The sequence below is a fragment of the Ictalurus punctatus genome, chromosome 23, assembly GCF_001660625.3.
Source record: "Ictalurus punctatus breed USDA103 chromosome 23, Coco_2.0, whole genome shotgun sequence".
Lineage (NCBI taxonomy): Eukaryota > Metazoa > Chordata > Actinopteri > Siluriformes > Ictaluridae > Ictalurus > Ictalurus punctatus.
The window spans coordinates 9,032,501-9,052,116 of record NC_030438.2 but is presented as its reverse complement, the minus strand read 5'-3'; the positions used below and the strand labels follow the sequence as shown (position 1 = coordinate 9,052,116).

The following is a 19,616-nucleotide window of genomic DNA, read 5'->3' as shown; positions in this document are numbered from 1 at the left end:
TGGCACCAGTCTTAAGAAGGTTCCTTAAAGCAATGAGGAAGGGTTTTTTTTAGAGAACTTAAGATAGCATGCTTCCTTGTGGCACTGCTGTGAAGAACCATTTGTGGGTTTTTTTTTTTTTAAAGCAACCATAAATAGATGGTTCTCTAAAGAACTTAAGCATTAAAAGGGTTCTCCTATGGTATCAGGCTTGGTTCTAATTGGAACCTTTATTTTTAAGAGCGAAGGGCTGAATACCAAACTGTATTGCAAGAGTGCAAGAGTATTGCACTATGCCAATGGAAGAAGATTGGAAATGTATGAATGGGTTCTTGGAAATCTTACTTTTCCTTCTCACTGCGGTGGTACCATCAAAGTCCAGTTATGTATCTTCAGTTATTTTAAAGATGCACCCTTGATGGTTCCACCCCACTGACAAGGAAAAATACAGTTTAGTGTCTTTATTTCCCGAGTGTATATTATACCTACCTGTTGGAAATGAAGCATTTAGTTGCTAAGCTCCTCTCCTGAATCTACTGATGAGAGAGAGAGAGAGAGAGAGAGAGAGAGAGAGAGAGAGAGAGAGAGAGAGAGAATGCGCGCGCACTCGTTATATCAGTGCACGAGCCACGTAAAGGCGGAGACAGCCTGCTTCACCTCTCCTCTTCATTATGAACTTCTTAGTCAATTCGCCATCGATGCAGTGCCACATCCGCATCCACATCCGCCCGTGCTGAAGCTGAGTCTAGCAAACCGGGATCCACGAGGGCTGAGATCCAGATAAGCGATTATGTAGGCTACAGAGCGGACATGCCCAGACCACCACCACCACCACCATCATCATCATCACCGCCTCCTCCTCCTCCTCCTGCTCTTGCTCCTGCTGCTGCTGCTTGGTCCCGGTGTGTGTTCACCTTCAGCGCGACACACCGAGCGGATGCCGAGGATCAGCGAGACATGATGGAAAATAGCCTCACACACCTGGAGGAAATACGCACCCCATTTCGGATTAAAAATACAACTCTTAGCACTTTGCACCTGCGCGGCTTATGAATACGCTGCGTTCACAAATTTAAGATAGGAACTTTAAGGTCTCCTAGCTTACCTCTGATTTAAAAGGGGAAAGATTGACGGCCTGAGGACGGAGGCGTGTGTGTCTCATTTCGTTTAGGATGCATCGGAGATGACGCGCAGTTTCCAAAAGACGCATAAGTTTCTGTTGTAAAGCGCCTGCATGCCGCATAGACGCCGGCTCAGCGTGTTTCTCCCCGATGGTGTGTGTGTGTGTGTGTGTGTGTGTGTGTGTGTGTGTGTGTGTAACAGGGGTGTGTTACAGCTGCATATTGCGTAACTAAAATCCCAAGACTTTTTCCTTGGTCTTCTCAGCCTCTTAGCTTCACGCCACTGGATGCTCACGTGCACGAGCAAGGCATTCATATACAGATTAATATCATATCGCTGCTCCATCCGGACTAATAGCTGGTACGTCATTCATTGCAGAGACCCTGGTGTCAAACCACAAGTTGATGCTGGGGACCCCTGATTATGTTGATGATGATGATGATGATGATGATGATGGTGCACACGTGCTCGAAGAGGCCCGCCGCCCGCATGCCTTCTCCGCACGCGCGCTAGGATGTTGCGGCAAGTGGTGCGCGAGGGGCTGCGGGCGTCCTTCTACAAGCTGGGCCACTTCGTCGCCAACCACCCGGTGTTCTTCGCCTCGGCGCCCGTGCTCCTCTCGGTGCTGCTCGGCGCCAGTTTCAGCAGGTACCGTGTGGAGGAGGAAGTGGAGCGCCTGCTGGCCCCCAAACACAGTCTGGCGAAGATCGAGGGCAACCTGGTGGACAGCCTGTTCCCCGTCAACCGCTCCAAACACACCCTCTACTCAGACCTGCAGACACCCGGCAGGTACGGGCGTGTGATCGTGACCTCGCGCAGGGGCAGCGTGCTCGAGCCTCACAACGTTGACCTCGTCCTGAAGGTAAGGAGGTTGTGGAAGTTTTGTGAGATGATCTGTGTGTACCTTGATCCACTGGTATTCAAAGTGGGGACAGAAATCAGACATTAACTCTTTTTTTTTTTTTTGCCGAGTTCTTCTTTAACGTGTCACCTAAATTAATCCAAACCTCACTAACGCAAAAACGAGTAGGTCTTTAAATCATTTCAACTTGGACCTCATTTATTCTCTTGGTGAAAATTTCAGGAATAAAAAGCTCCATGGTGCCAATAAATAGCCCAAATAACGGGACAAATATTTGAATAGATGGATTATGTTTATAAAATAAGTCTGTAGAATTTGTTGTACAGTTAAAGGGATCCCTGGCTGCAAAAAGTTCCCAATCCCGGAGAACCCCCTGTCCTGCACATTTGAATGCTTTCCTGCGGAATAACTAACCATTGTTTTGATAATCCATTACCCCAAAAAGTGTTTATTAAGGATTAAGTAAGTTAACTCTGTCGGTTACTCACTACAGTACAATATTACTGACATTTATCAGAACATCTGTCATGTCATGTTACTGTCTGCTGAACACACATTTTCAAATCAGACAAAAACTAATATAAGGTTCAGCACAACTTTACATCCATGTGACCAATTGAGCAGTGGAGTGATTCGCTGGGAAAGGTGAAATCTTACCTGCATTTCAAGCGCTGATTTGTTTGATTCTGAAGATTTATTCAAATTCAGAACAAAAAAACGACCGTCGTACTAACTGAGACAATATGATGCTAAATTCACGTTCCTCGCCTTTGTGTTCCCGCGAGGCGAGTCATTTTCAGTGTGTGGAATCGACTCAGAAAGGTTCGGTGTTGACGCTTTAGTTTTTAGTGCTTGGAATCAGGGAATCGACTCTCGGCCTCTGTGACCTGATGGAAAAACAGAGTTTGTGTTAAGAATGTTAAACGCTGTGGTGTTTATCACTGGATAGAAAACCCATTGTAATGACTCAGAACGGACTAAAATAGTTTTGAAACGTGTGACACGGATTGGCACCCTGTCCAGGGTGTACCCCGCTTTGTGCCCAATGCTCCCTGGGATAGGCTCCAGGTTCCCCGTGACCCTGAAAATGATAAGCGGTATAGAAGATGGATGGATGGATGGATGGATGGACGTGTGACATGGCACGATGTAGTGTAGTGTGTGATGTAGCGTGTGCTTCGTGCCGTCGACGTACCACTCTGTAATTAAATTTGTTTCCAAATATTTGTATTGATTAGTCGAAAGAGCTGTTGCAGAACTGAAAAAAAGAAAAACAACAACAACAGAGGAATACGTGTAAAGGAAACTCACATATATTCCGTGCACATGTTTTCATAACCTTCCTTTTTTTTCCTTGTATGGTGAGTAAAAGAAAAAGAAATAAAAGCCACTTTAAAAGGTTTGGATCCGTTCCAACGTGTAGTAATAATTTTGTTTGTTTGTGGTCCCTGCGCTATGTGTATTTAATCAAATGAATTTTAAACAGGAAGTAAAAGTGAATGTCCTTGGAGCTGTGCCATGCTTCCCTGTTGCCTAGCAACGGCGACCCTGCGGGTCTCGACGGTTGTATGCGAACGCTTTTAGGACTTGATATAATCGCACACTCTCACAGCCTCAACACCAGCAATTTCTCTGTCGGCCGAACAGCAATCTTTTTAATTGCCTTTGTGGACAGCTGGGCAACATGTGCCTCTTTGTGTTCAGCAGTTGGAAACACATCTGTTACACACGGTCCGCCTCTAATTACGGGCATGGAAAATCCTTGCTTCTGATTGGCTGGCTGGTGTACATTAAGTAAGGACTAAAACACTGTGTGTAGTGCTGTTATAGTGACTGAGTTAGTGTTAGCATGGCAAAGTTGATTATTTTTATATAACAGCACATCTCAGGTGTCACACGTTTTATTCCTCTAACACGACGGTAATTTGCAGACGATTACAATTTTTTATTCATGAAAAGATTGACACGGCATACTTTTCATCCATTTATAGTTACAGTGCATTTACTGTTGTGGTGAAACAAGTCAGATCTTGTTCTCCTGTTCTGAAGTTCTTGTTCTGGCTTACGTTATAGCAGCTATAAAGAATCGTTCCGTCACCACCAGCCTGTCTTTATTCTCTCTCTCAAAGTTAATAAAAAATGTATAAAATGTATGTTGAGATAAAATTTGGTGGTGTATGTGATTGTGTATCCTTCTCATCAGCTTCACAGTGCCATCACCCACATCCAGGTTCCGATGCTGGGCTTCAACTACACATTTGCTCACCTCTGCCTGCTGGACGATAGCAAGAACTGCATCATAGATGACATCCTGCGAATGCTGGAGGAGATGCGAACAGCCCGCGTCTCGAACCGGACCGTTCCGCCGCTGCGCTACCCTATCACACGACTCAAGGATGGGCGAGAGGCCTACGTCGGACACCAACTCGGCGGGGTGCAGACGGTGGGCAGTGGTCGAGAAGGTGTCCGCGCTGCCCGCGCTCTCCAGCTCACCTACTACTTGCAGGTCGCCAGTGCGCTGAACGAGGTGGTGGCGACTCGCTGGGAGCTGCTGTTCTGCCGTGAGTTGGAGAGCTTCAGCGCAGCACACCCCGAGCTCGGGCTGTACCCGTTCACCTCGTCCTCGCTGCAGCGGGACTTTCAGAGGACAAGTCGCGTATCCGAACGCCCGCTGCTCTTCAGCCTGGCTGCATGCCTCTCGCTCGCTGTAGTTTGCTCTTCTATGAGAGACTGCGTACGCACCAAACCCTGGTTGGGAATCCTGGCGTTGGTCACCGTCAGCCTCGCGACTCTCACCTCCGCCGGGATCTTTAACCTCACTGGAGGAAAATACAACTCCACGTACCTTGGCATTCCTTTCATCATGCTGGGTAATACACCATCACGATCACTAACCACCCTTCCATTCTTATAATACGCTAGCTATGATTACATGTACATGCTATTAAATTAAGCCTGAATAAGTAACACTGGGGCTTTCAAACTGACCCCATGTGGAGTTTAAATTATTTAGAAATGGGGTCGTGAGAGAAACTCTTTTGATTTATTCAAATTCTAATTATGATGATGGATTTTGCGTGCTACTATTACGATTTAGGTCTTTTTCATATCTTTACACGATGCACTAGAATAGGAGTTAAGCAATTTAATAAAATGGCTAAATTTCTCCATCAATCTACCTTCATTAGTTCCCCAGCAACTCTGAGCGTCTATGAAAATGAACAAGATGTTTATTCGACATGAATTTGCACACGTGACCGTTAGTAAAGAGGAGAACCCAAACTGCCGAGACCTGGGGTCACTGAAAACTTATATAGTCCAAGTTTTGGGAACCCTTGAAGTAGCGTGTCATGTTTAAAGCCCTCTGGTGGCTTGGAGGCAAATAGCAATCTCTCTTTCCCTCCTTCTCTGTCTAAACATATTCCTCATGTATTTTTATTTCATGTTCATTTCAGGCCCAGAAATATCAGCAAAATCCTAATATATGAAACTATCCAGATTGATTCCACAGCAGTATTTCAAATTACAGTTTCTCTTTAAAAGGTTTTTTTTTTTTTTTTTTTTTTTTTACAACATTCTCAGAACAAAACTGTAAACTACTAAACTGTACCTGTCCTTGTTGCTGGAGTGGTACCCATATCCTTGTACCCTCATATTGGTACCCATACTATGTCTAAAAATGAAAAAAATTTAAGCTTTCTTTTAAAGGCTAAAGATAGTACTAAAGGTATAAAAGGTGTACTTTTGATGGTACCACCAGAGTGACACGGAATGGTACCGTTAATACCCATTTTTTGTGAGAGTGTACAGTTTTAAATAATACAAAAAGCACCTTTAAATCACATGCAGTGAAACTAAATGGGGAAAGTGAGCACTCCTATTAAACAATCATCACCACTTGTAGAGCTGCTTTTGTAATCTCATTAAACATTAAAATCCAGATCAAAGACGCAGCACAGAGCATCAGTGCACTCTCAGCGGGATCATACGCTCCCATTTTCTATTCACTTCATCCTTTAGGAACTGAATAAAACCAAACCGTGAGATTCTCTCAGAAAAATCCAGACCGACAAACACGCGAACAAATCAATGTACATTGACAGATCGCCTCCATCTTTATCTCGTTCTCTTGCTCCTGCTATTGTTCTCTATCGTTCACACACTCAGTAATTAGTGCCATGTGTGGGAGGGGGTTTCTGGTAACTAGAGCACTCGGTGGAAATAACACGATGGAAGCAGGACAGAAAGAGAAGAACGCTTGAGAGGTTAGGAGTGCACTCAGGAGGAGGTTCGTCATGAAGAATTGCACCTCAAGCAAGAAGATATAAAGGTACAGAGAAGATGCATGGCTTAAAAGGTCCAGATATCTAATACTCGTCCTATTCAGCCAGACATTTGCCTTTAGGTTGCTGTGTTGACAAAAAGCCAGCAACTGCGCTGTCTAGAGCCAGCGTTACATCGGACGATTTTCAGCCTGATGTAGCTGCAGAACACAAAAATCCAACAATGTCAAAAAAAAATTGTGTTCAAGAGTCGAGATCAAGAAATTTCTACGAGGCTTTTTTTCTAATAATCCACCAATAGGACCACGGCAGACTCACAGGACAGCTGTGAGTAATCTCATTATTACCTCTAGCTCGGGCGCACGGTGGCTTAGTTGTTAGCACGTTCACCTCACACCTCCAGGGTCGGGGGATTGATTCCTACCGTGGCCCTGTGTGTGCGGAGTTTGCATGTTCTCTCTGTGCTGCGGGGGGGCGTGGGGGGGTTTTCCTCCGGGTACTCTGGTTTTCTCCCCCAGTCCAAAGACACACATGGTAGGATGATTGGCATGTTTAAAGTGTCTGTAGTGTATGAGTGGGTGTGTGAATGTGTGTGTGATTGTGCCCTGCGATGGATTGGCACCCTGTCCAGGGTGTACCCTGCCTTGTGCCGCATGCCCCCTGGGATAGACTCCAGGTTCCCTGTGACCCTGAAAAGGATAAAGCGGTAAAGAGGATGGATGGATGGATTACCTCTAGCTCTTGCAAGATCGTTTTTGCACAAACTGATTTCCAGATCAGATTTCATCTAATATTATTTATTTTAGTTTTAGTATTTAGTTGTTGTTTTTTTCATAGCAGAGCACATAGTAGATTCACATTGCAAAAAATGTCATCTTAGCAAGTGAAAATACCTTTAATATAGTGAAATATATCTAATATTCCTTTATTATAAGATTACAGTAAACCAAATATAAGATCATTAAACCGATTTCTGGACATTATTACTCATTTCAAGCGGGTAGTTTTCTTATTCTGTTGGCAGATCATTTTCCAAGAATATTTCAAGCTTGAAATGAGTACAAATGGAATGAAATAGGTTGAATAATCTTGGATTTTGTTTATTGTAATCTTATATCCATCTGCTGCACTACACACATCGGCCGAGACGTGATCTAGCTGACAGTGGACTTTTATAAGGCAGATTAATAAGCGTGCATGGACGACAGACGAGCTATTCGGAATCATTTAGCTTTCCTGTTTACCTCATGAATGATTAAACATACACTGTATGGCCAAAATGATCCATATGTTATAGCATTACAGTTTCCCTTCACTGAAACTAATCCCTGCCCTCAACCCCACTGAACATCTTTGGGATGAACTGGAACTGGAGCCTCCTCACCATCACAACATCAGCGCCTGACCTCAACCTCACTAATGCTCTTGTAGCCGAATGAAGACAAATCCCCACGGCCACGCCCTGAAATCTAGCGGAAGGCTTTCCCATAAGAGTGGAGCGCATTATAACAGCAAAGAGGTGAATAAATCTGGAATGAGATGTTCAACAACACGTATGAGTGTCACACTCATAAGTGGTCAGGTGTCCACATACTTTTGGCTGTATAGTGTATCAAGACAAAATCAAGATGCTCGGCAAACTCGAGTAATAGCTTTCATAAACTTGTTTGTGTACCTTAATTTATATTAATGCGCTTAACTAGCTAACAAGCTCACCATAAGTTATTACGTTACGTTACATTATCTACCACTTTTTTAATCAATTATGTTTCAAGCCCAAACCACTGGAGCGTTTACTTGCCCAGTGGTCTCGCTAAAAATGTGTATGGTTTCTCTGTAAAATAGAAAGATCAGGAGTCAGACTCTGAGGTCAATCACTGCTTTCATCTGTGCTCGAGTTCATCCATTCTTCTGCGAGGGAAAATAGAAACATGTGACGTGGTAATTACAGCATTACAGACTTCTTCCAGCACAACGAGCCCTTATCTCTGTGCTCCACCAAAAAAAATTTATTCTATTACAGAGACATCAGCCATTGGAATGGGCTCATTCGATAATCCTCCAACAATAATGGAACGACTGACAAAGGAGGTATGATGGGTCGTAATTGCCGGGATTAATATTACATTTATTGGGAGGAAGCGCTGGTTGTGTGCTGCCTAATGTGCTGGGAAACACCAGAGTGGTTCTAAATATCCATATGATAAGTTTTGTGATGCTCGTGATGTGCAGAAGGAGAAGAAGTACGCGATCTTATCGCTGTGTTTTTTTTAAACTGTGGGTTGATTTAGCAGGACAGGGTCTGGAGGAACTGTAGCAGCTTTTCTCAGAGAATATAAAACAGGTCACAGAAAGAAAAAGAAAAAGAGAGAGATTGTCTGAAAGATAGATAAGGAAGATAAGCGACAGAGAGAGTGCACTGATTAGCAGAAAGCTAGCTAAGAACGGAAACAACGTCTGTATTCTGTTGATGAGTTTTTTATAACAGCAGCTCTGACATTAGTGCAGACATTATATTAAGGCGCTCATTCTAATACATCATCGTTTCTATAGTAACAGCTCGTTCATGAGGACTTGTACGGATTAAAAAGCATGAGAAATCAGTGATACGGTGAAGGTTTCTGCAGGGAGACTTTTCTTTAACACTTATGGAAGGAGTCTCCAGTGTCAGAACTTTGTAACGGCTGTAACTTTAATCTTCATTAATAGCAGAGTTTATACAATGGATAATAAATGTAAAAAATGGCAGACGCTGGAAAATTGCCGCGGTGTAAGACGAAGAAAACACTTGGGGACATGCTGTTAAATGAAAATAATCAACTTCAGGGTGGTAAGAGTAACTCCACTTCAGCACCAGAACAACACACGGTGTTTTTTTCCTTACATATCAACCCATCTGGAAAACATAGCTTTGCCAAGGATGCTGAGTCATCCTCATGTATTTTTCCCCTCTCTCCCTCTTCCCTGAGTAATCTTTCTCAGCATGTAATAATTCACTCCATCCTGTGGGGCATTTTAGAAGTAATAACTCATTGCTTTGATCTGGAGATGATCCTGGTACAAAGTCTGCTATCTCTTGAGTCCAGTGACATTAAATTGCCTAAAACAATGGAAATGGTAGAAACAGTTCTCAGATCAGAGTAGAGGAGTTATGACGAGGCTGGGGGAATCTCCGTCATGGCCGATGAGTCACCGGTGTCCTGGCAACCCTGGAGGTGAGAGCCATCTGCTCCGACTGTGCACTCAGCCCGATAAAGAAAGAACTAAAACGAGAAAGAAAAAACAAAAGAGAAGCATGTGATTTGTGTGTACATGAATGGCCCATTGATAACAAAAAGAAAGAGCTAAAATGTTTAAAATTTTAAAATGCCACTCTGATCTGTTCAAATGTCCATTATGATTGAGATGTGAGGGCTAGTGCTATAGCTTGTGGAAGTTTCTAAAAGTAGGATGACCCAGTTACTCCAGCGTCTCAGACTTATGCAGAGTCCCTGAGCAACAACGTGAAGCTCTTACCCAGCACGGTGTGTACGAGATCTCTCCTCACATCACGTCAATTATACATGAGTGACTGGTCTACGTGCACTGAGAAAGTCTCAGCTACATGTCAAAGTCTGGTGCTGATTTGCGATTCCTATAATGTCATTATAAATCTGATTCTTTAGGCTTAGCCACAAAGAGATTGTTTTTGCAGACCTTTCTTACATATATATACATATATGCTTATCATAACCATGTGCTCAAATCTCAACAACTGGTATGAATGATTCCTCAGACCAACCCTATGGTGAGTGTGGTCCTACGTTTCTAGAGTTGCCCGCTCACAACTTTAGCTCCTACCTGCAATTGGTTCTTCAATGAGTTATAACCTTGTTTTCATCTTATCTTGTCATATACAATCTCTCGTTAAATGTCTATAGAGACAATCCAAAGAAAAATAAAGTTGTAAGAAGTATCAGAGATTGTTGGTGTCTCTGTTGAGTGTACTGTATGTATCTAGTACAGTTAGCTAGTTGCTTTGATAATCTGAGAATGAATAAAAGCAGTGGCTACAGCTCACAAGTCACTTACTGCTTTTATCACAGGAGGAACAACACCACAGATCTATTCATGACAATGTTCATTTGTGAAGCACCTAACTGAACACTGTACTTCCATATTTGGATAAAATCTATTCCTCCATATCAACTGTACCAACACGATAGATCCGGCTGGTTCTTCAAATCTGGCTCTCGAGGTCTACTGTCCTGCAGAGTTTACCTCAAATCTCAAACTCAGAATTTCTACAGCAGAATTCTACTATAGAGGAGTTAATTCTGTGAAAATTTCAGGTACGTATCTGGTCCCCCACCCGAGATATTCAACCCGAAAGTGAGGGGATTTTTTTTTAATTGCACTTTCTTGTCACCATAAAAAAAAACATTCTCAAGTCTCAAACCTGAAATGTTCTGCATGCACACTATACTTACCTAGGTACCCTCTAAAAAACTTAAGACTGAGACTCAAACCCTTCCCATTATAAATTGACCCTAAAAATGGAACTTTGAGCAATTTTGAGCATTACATTTGGACTTAAGTTCATAGTCTAAGGAACATGAATATGCAAAATGTTTATATATGTCCATGTATCTTGTAATGTGCCCTAGAGATCAGTTATTGGTCCAAGGAGATATTGAGGTTTCCGTAAGCAGTGATATAACCAAAATTTGTTGTGTGCCATGACACATAGATAGCCATCGTAGTTAAACCAAGTAAAATAAAATAAAAATAATAATAATAAATGGTGGTTTAGCAATGCCAATACATAGAGGTAATCAGTCAAAATAAAAATTAGGAAAATTAAAAACAATCAAGCAAAGAAGAAAGGTTGATTCATAGTGAGAGATTAAGGATTATGTTTTGAGTATAAGGTCCAGAGAAAAAGCAGGTACAAGAGACAGACACGAGTCCAAGTGTGGACCGGTAAGCACTTCCTGTAGCAGGTTGTTAGCATGCTGGTTAAATAGAGCAGGAACTCAGCCACCAATAACCTTCTAACCTTCTGTTCTTCCATTCATCCATCTTCTCAAATCAGTACAACATGAAAATCTTCACTGCCTGCGCCTGTTGAATCAAATCAACTCTGACAAGGACACCTCAGGCAAGTTTGGGCTGTTATTTTTGGATCAGTCAAGAATTCTGACACTGCTGCATGGTGTGTCAGTGAGGGAAGAATGATCTGTAAGCAGACTTGTTTAACAGTTAAACTAGGTGGTGCACTGCTTCTTAATTTGGTGTTAAAGTTATGCACATTAAAATATGTACAGTGGATCTAAAAAGTCTACACACTTTAAAAATCTGCACCTGTTAAAATGGCAGGTTTTTGTGATGTAAAGAAATGAAACCATGATAAAAGTGAAAACATTTATTTTGCACAATAATGTACAATAACCTGTTTGCATAAGTGTTCACACCCCTAAATTAATACTCCGTTTGGCATCTTGACTTAGCAATATTCTCTATCTAGCAATAAACTCTTTCAGATTGTCTGGACATCTCCTGTACACTGCCGTCTTCAAGTCACCCCACAGATCTCTGACTGGATTTAGGTCTGGACTCAGGCGGGGACGTTCTAAAACCTTGAGCTTGTTTTGGTAAAGCCGTTCCTTTGTTGATCTGGAGGTTTGCTTCGGGTCATTGTCATGCTGAAAGCTGAAATTCCTCTTCATCTCGAGTTTTAGCAGAAGATTTAAGGTTTTGTGCTAAAACTGTCTGGTATTTGTAGCTGTTCATTATTCCCTCCACACTGATTAAAGCCCCGGTTCCAGCTGAAGAAAAACAGCCTCACAGTATGAAGCTGCCACCACCGTGCTTCACCGTGAGGAAGCCGTTCTTTTAGTCATGTGCTCTGTTTTCTTTTGTGCCACACATATCTTTTGGTATTATGGCCAAAAAGTTCAACATTGCTTGCATCAGACCATAACACATTATTCCACATGGTTTTGGGAGATCTTGCGCCCCTACCCCACAGCCCAGAGATATGAAGAATTCAGTAAATTGTTGTCACGTGTATGGAGTAAGCAGTACTTACCAGAAACTGCTGCAGTTCTTTTAATGTTGCTGTTGCTCCTCTCGGCAGCCTCCCTGACCTTCTCCTAATCTTCTCATCAGTTTTAGAGGGACGTCCTGATCTTAGTAGTGTCACTGTCGTGCCATATTTTCTCCACGTGTTGAATATTCTCTTTATTTTCTTCCTTTTTTCTTAATAAACGTTATGAGTATGTCTACAGGCAGGGGAAAAGATCAAATATAAAAGCTACCGAGAGACCTCTGACATCCATTTGTCACTGATGTTTTAGTGCAGAATTGCCATCTTGTCAGACTTTTAGTCAATTATTTATGCTTCTGCTTTCACAGCAGACACTTCGGTCACTTTCGGTGAAAGGCACAGAAACCTGAACCATTGGACAGTTCAAGATTTAAATAAGTCTGAAAAATGTCTAAATTTTGTCTAAATCGTTCTCTCTCTCTCTCTCTCTCTCTCTCTCTCTCTCTCTCTCTCTCTGTGTCTGTGTCATTAAGGTCATGGCTTGTTTGGCACATTCGAGATGCTGTCTTCCTGGCGACGGACCCGTGAGGACCAGCATGTAAAAGAGCGAGTGGCTGCTGTATTCTCAGACTGCATGCTTCCCTTCACAGCCAGCACCGCCCTTCACCTTGTCACCTTTGGCATCGGCGCCAGCCCGTTCACGAACATCGAGGCCGTGCGCCTGTTCTGCCGCATTGCCTGCATTTCCATCCTCTTCAACTACCTCTACATCCTCACCTTCTATGGGTCTAACCTGGTTTTTGCAGGTTACCTCGAAAACAACTATCGTCACAGCCTGTTCTGCAGACGCGTACCCAAGCCTGATTTACTGCAACAAAAGCCAGCTTGGTATCGCTTCCTGATGTACACGCATTACAACGAGGACGCGTCTGAATCCGGTGACCTACGTGTCTATGAGAACCATCTCCTGGTGGCCTTCATGAAGCGCTACTATTGTGACTGGATTACCAACACTTATGTCAAACCCTTTGTAGTGCTTTTTTATTTAGTATACATCTCCTTTGCATTGATGGGTTATTTACAGGTGAGTGAAGGCTCAGATCTCAGTAACGTTGTCGCCACAGGGACCAGTACCATCGCGTACACCCGGGCACAACAGCGCTACTTTAGTAGTTACAGCCCTGTGATTGGCTTCTACATCTATGAATCTATTGAGTACTGGAACACCAGTGTACAGGACGACCTCCTTGAGTACACCAAAGGGTTTGAGCGAATCTCCTGGTTTGAGAGTTACCTAAACTATCTGCATGGTCTAAACATAACGACCAGCCTTTCGCGCAGAAACTTCACAGAGCATCTGCGCTCAGGCTTCCTCCGCCAGCCCCGCTACCTCCATTTCTCAGATGACATCATATTCGCCAAGCGGACCGATGGAGAGTTCGACGTAGTGGCTTCCCGGATGTTCCTGGTGGCCAAGACGACGGAGAACAAGCGAGAGGAGATGTCTATTTTGTTAGACACACTGCGCAAGCTCTCACTGACCTCCAGGGTGAAGTTCATCATCTTCAACCCTTCTTTTGTGTACATGGACCGCTACGCATCATCAGTAGGTGCGCCGTTGAAGAACTCATGCATTGCTGCTCTGTTCTTGCTCTTCTTTTCTAGTTTTTTGGCGGCCGATCCTCTGGTGAACGCCTGGATAACTGTGACGGTGGCCTCTGTGGAATTTGGTGTGGTTGGGTTTATGACACTGTGGCAGGTGGAGTTAGACTGCGTGTCAGTGCTGTGCCTGATTTATGGGGTTAACTACGCCGTGGACTCAAGCGTGCCTCTAGTGTCAGCCTTCGCTCTGGGACGGGAATCGACGCGTACGCGATGGGTCAAGGTGTCCCTGGAGCGGCACGGGGTCCCTGCTTTGCAGAGTTACATGTGCTATGGGGCAGCATTGTTGCCTTTAGCAGCTGTTCCATCAAACCTTACTCACACGCTATTCAGGTGTTTTTTCCTCACTGCCCTCATCACCGCCTTCCACTGCCTGGCTATCCTTCCAGTCCTCCTGACATTCTTACCCCCCTCCAAGAAAAAGAGGAGGGAAAGGAAAAGCATGGCTGAGCACCAGGAAGAGATTGAATGCGTCGAGATGGCAGACAGTACCCGAGTGGTCGATCAGATTACCACCGTCTGAGCAAAATGACAAAATGTGAAGTGTGACAAAGAGTAACAGCAGGGCTTGGGCTCACAGGGTCCATCAAGCCCTGGAAGAAAAAGTCACGTAACCTGAGCAAAAGAATTTGAGCTCTCTTGTTGGAACTAGAGTTTGTTGTCATGGTAAAAAGTGCTAGAAAGGTCTTGCCATTAACACAAGGCTAGGTTGTCATGGTGAAAGCCCTGTGAAGGTTGTGCTGCACATCTTCCATCCCTGGGTGGATGGTAAGAGATGGTCTTTGTTCAGTCAGCTGAATGAGCCAAAAAATTTTTTGGCCAGCTGTGGATAATTACAGAGCAGCTCCAGGATTAGCAGCTGAATGCTCCCAACGAGGTTTCGCCTTAATGCAGTTTAGACGCACATATATGCTATACAAACCATTACAACATTACTGTGATATTAAAATATAAAAACATAAACCCCACCACTCGTATTTACAGGTGGTCAGGGAGTCCTCATTGCTAAATCAAGGCAGCCGTAGTTGTTTTATGAATAGCCATGTCATCTTTATTAGCCATATCAATTCAATCTCTTGCTAATGTGTCATTTCAAAACTTCATTTGCCGGCACTGATTTTTTCTTTCAGTATTAGATGGAATAACAGTTGATACCTGGTGGAGATAGATGCAGATGCGCACTCGCAGGTCATGGTGAACTGCATCGCTTCCATGGTAACCCCTCGTATCTCCACGCCTGTCACAATTTAGTGTTAGATTATACTGTAAATACATAATTTCATTACCCTCGAGCATTCAGTCAGTCCATAATAGCTCCTAATGGGAATCGATGGCTGATTAAATTATGCAGGCTTGTGGGTTGTAAATAACCTACAAATGAGTTCATCCCATAGTTTCTGGAGTGCGTTTCTCCTCCTCAGAAAGAAACAACAAAAAACATTGAACATCACACTGTTACACACATTGCTCATCATCAATATGTATGAGCCAGAATCACTCTCTTTGTCTCCTTGCCCTCTCGGTATGAGAGGCACAAAGGAGGGAGAAGATAAGGACAGAGAGTGAAAGAGAGACAGACAGAGAATAACAGAAATCACAGGTTTGGTTTATATGAATGCGCTCGGTCTATTATGGTATAATTTCTACAGTAACAGCCCATTCACAGGTCCTCTTATGGCAAGACACTCAACACAAACAGACGAACGAGCACGTGTAATCGTAGAGATGGTGAAGTTTTTCTGTGAGACGTTTGTTTAACGTTTATGGAAGGAGTCTCCAGTGTCGGCGCTTTGTAACAGTCAGAGGTAACATCTTCAGGACAGAGGAGTTTTTACGCTTTCTCTGTAACACGCGTAACAAGCTGCGTTTCTCGTCTTGTTAACTTCATGAGAGAGAATAGAGAGAGGGCAGGTGAAGGTAAAACTGTTTATAGCTGCTATAACGTAAGTGAGAACAGGACCTAACTCGTTTCAATGATACGTTAAATGTACCTACAAACTATAAACGGATAAAAAAAGGTATGTCATAAAGTCATTTGTAGGTTAATCATTTTCAGATTGCTGTGGTATTTGAGGAATAAAAGACATCAGGATGTGCTGTTAGAGGAAAATAATCAACTCTTAGAGAGGTAGCAGTAATTCTGTCACTTCTAATTTTACTATAACAGCATGTAAACATGCCGTTATTGTAGAGCGCCATGGAAACGCAGAGCCTGGGGTGTTGTGAATCTGTTCACAGCTCCTCTGGCAGGTCACCAACAGCTGCTCTTCTTGTTCACAACACCGCTGGAGCTCATCATGGAGGAAATCCTTACGTGAAAAACAGAAAAAATAAAAATCGAGCTGAGTTTTTATACCTGCTGCTGGCTGTTCTGAGCTCAGCCACAATCTGCTTTACTGTTTTTACATTTACAACATCACTAAACATCTCATCTCCTAGCGTATAGTATCTCATATCTCTCTCTACATGTTTGGTATTTAGGCTGGTGAAAGCATTTCAATCACTTACACCTTCTCAGTCCAGTTCTAGGTCAGATTGTACCATTATACAGTTAATCTAGGCTAGGCTGAACCCAAAACTTCATCAGGTTATACCATTTTATTTCGTACTGTAGAAGTGAAGAATGATGTCATTCTGTGTGTAACGACCTAAATTTATTTCACTCTGTCCCGATATGAAGAAACTGTACTTGAAGAAAGTGTTACCCTTTAACAGATAATCTTGTTTTTTTTTTTGTTGTTGTTGTTGTAATATTTATTTTATAAATGAATCCATTTCCAGTTCAGTTTTATTTATATAGCACTTTTAACAATGTCCCAAAACAGCGTTTCAGAAAGATATCAATTCAGAATATAGATTTTTAAATGTATGAAATGATCTATTTTACATCACGTGCTCTGTTTGTCAGCGTAGCCTCTGATTTTAGCTGCTGATTTTAAAAGTATAATGCACATCTGTAGTAACGTACCTCCGTCTCGGTTCCTGAGCAAAGTACAAACACACCGGATTAGGGGGCAGAGGGTCTCCGAGACTGGAAAGGAGAAATCCTCAGAAACCCTGCTGTAGAAAATAGACCAATCCTAGAAGATTTAATCACATTGATCATGCCCTTGATTGATTTTTGTTTGTTTGGTTGTTTTTGACTGAACTTGATATTTCACACAGAGAACACAGGATATTGATGAAAAGGAAAGATAGATCGGTTTTGTATCTATTTGTATAAAATCCAAACTATTAAAGCAAAGCGGAGCATTTAAGTATTTAGTAGTGTTCTTTTTGATTGTGTGTGTGTGTGTGTGTGTGTGTGTGTGTTCATAAAACAGTAATTCAACATTATTTCACACTGCCATCATGTGGAGAACTGAAGCTGTGGTTTGACTGCACATCATTTTGTTGTTGTTTTTTGCCATCCATGAAACCTGGTAATGTTGTTGTTGATAGATTTTAGATTTTAACCTCCAATCTAACATCACAACTATCCTATTTCACATCTCTACTGTTTAAACTTCTTTTGATCAAAAGTGCACATTTCAGTGCTTCCCTTACAGTATAGACAAACTGTGCATTATAATCAAGTCACGGTATGGTATGTCTGTCTTTTAAGGAAATAACCCTGTACGATTAAGAAATATGCATTTGCACAGCATGAAACATTTCTCTCAGGACAATTTCGCAAATTAGCATACATCAAAACTCTAATGATGAATGCAAACAATCCAAAGTGACCTGAAAGAAAGGGTTTATGTGTTTGCCCAGTCAGCAGGATTGGAATATAAGATTATATAAAAAAAAAGAACACACATGGCTATACATTGGATTGTGTAAGTATTCACCCCCCTGTAGGTTTCTGAAACTGAAACGGACTAAATTAGGATTTATTGTCATGAATATACACAAAATATCCCATAAAATTGAAGTGAAGGAAAAAAATCTATATTGTTTGTCAAATCAGATATACATAAAAAATATATCGATAAAATTAGTCGACCTGTGTGCAAATTTAAGAGAGGTATAGAATCACCCAAGAGGTTACCATGCTTCAAAGTGGAGATGGTGTTCTCAGGTTATGAGTAGTGTTGGGTTTTTACCTTCTTTTTTGCACATATTTTTGCAAACTATATTATTCACCTGCCCTACTTCAATATTATGGGCTATTAAATGAATTGTAGTGTTTTGGGTAATACTGAGAGTTATTATGAAGGTGTGAACACACAGACAGGGACTTTACATGAATACTTGAATACATGAATACGTAAATATGTCCAAAGGAAAAGAACGGTGGTGCGAGAGGCACATAAATATCAAGCAGTATTTGATACGAGTTTTTAGTCACCTTAATGTGTGTGCTGATAACCATTCATCATTCAGAACCATTTTTGGAGAAAATAAACAGATCTTTTGTTCACAATGAACAGAAACTTGCAAATATTCTGATGCATGGCTCACCATGTGGATGCAGAAAATAACTCACAATAAAAACTAATAAACAAATCAATAATAGTAATGAATTATTTTATTATTAATATTGGAACTAACCTGCACGTGAACTCAGATGAACACGTGACATCATAATATGTGATCGTGTGAACAATAATTATCCATGTGACAGCAATGACAAAACCAACAAATGTGAAATGTTAACAAATGAACCTTCAAATCACGTGAAGAAGAAGAAAAAAAACACATCCTCAGGCGTGTAATTATTTTATTTCTCAAAATGTTGTGTTGATTTTAGCTCCTACAGAGTCCAACAGAAGAAGATTCCTACAGAAGGTGTGCCACATATCACACCTCTCTCGTATTAACCAATATTAGGGCGGATATACAGGCTACATCTCACGTCATCCTCCTAAATTATAGGTGTTAATGGCACGCGAATTTACATACGCGCACATTCACTTCACCTACCACAGACCCAACTGCTGGTCCAATTCACTCCGTCAAGAGCGGGTTATCCCGACTGTCAGGTAGGACATATCTATCTATCTATCTATCTATCTATCTATCTATCTATCTATCTGTCTGTCTATCTATCTGTCTGTCTGTCTGTCTATCTATCTATCTATCTAATCTATCTGTCTGTCTATCTATCTATCTACCTATTTATCTATCTGTGTCTATCTATCTATCTATCTATCTATCTATCTATCTATCTATCTATCTATCTATCTATCTATCTACCTGTATGTCTATCTATCTATCTATCTATCTATCTATCTATCTATCTATCTATCTATCTATCTATCTGTATGTATGTCTGTCTATCTATCTATCTATCTACCTATTTATCTATCTGTGTCTATCTATCTATCTGTGTCTATCTGTCTATCTATCTATCTGTATGTCTATCTATCTATCTATCTATCTATCTATCTATCTGTCTGTCTATCTATCTATCTATCTATCTATCTATCTATCTGTATGTCTATCTATCTATCTATCTATCTATCTATCTATCTATCTATCTGTCTATCTGTATGTCTATCTATCTATCTATCTATCTATCTATCTATCTATCTATCTGTATGTCTATCTATCTATCTATCTATCTATCTATCTGTATGTCTATCTATCTATCTATCTATCTATCTATCTATCTATCTATCTATCTATCTGTATGTCTGTCTATCTATCTATCTATCTATCTATCTGTATGTCTGTCTATCTATCTATCTATCTA

General features: G+C 41.7%; 2 protein-coding genes across 2 annotated transcripts in view; both read left to right on the top strand.

Moving 5' to 3' along the window:
* The first annotated feature begins 542 nt into the window (after positions 1-542).
* On the top strand, positions 543-17,188 carry ptchd1 (patched domain containing 1). The gene is made up of 3 exons (XM_017453765.3): positions 543-1,963; positions 4,167-4,833; positions 12,808-17,188. Exons 1-3 carry the CDS (start codon positions 1,616-1,618, stop codon positions 14,457-14,459), a joined length of 2,667 nt encoding a protein of 888 aa, XP_017309254.1. The 5' UTR covers positions 543-1,615; the 3' UTR covers positions 14,460-17,188.
* A 1,637-nt stretch (positions 17,189-18,825) lies between these two features.
* Positions 18,826-19,616, top strand: part of LOC124626229 (adhesion G-protein coupled receptor G4) — a 17,487-nt gene continuing 16,696 nt past the window's right edge. The window contains exon 1 of the mRNA XM_053674689.1: positions 18,826-18,903. The gene's annotated coding sequence lies outside the window, so the exon portion shown is untranslated. The remainder of the gene's footprint in view (positions 18,904-19,616) is intronic.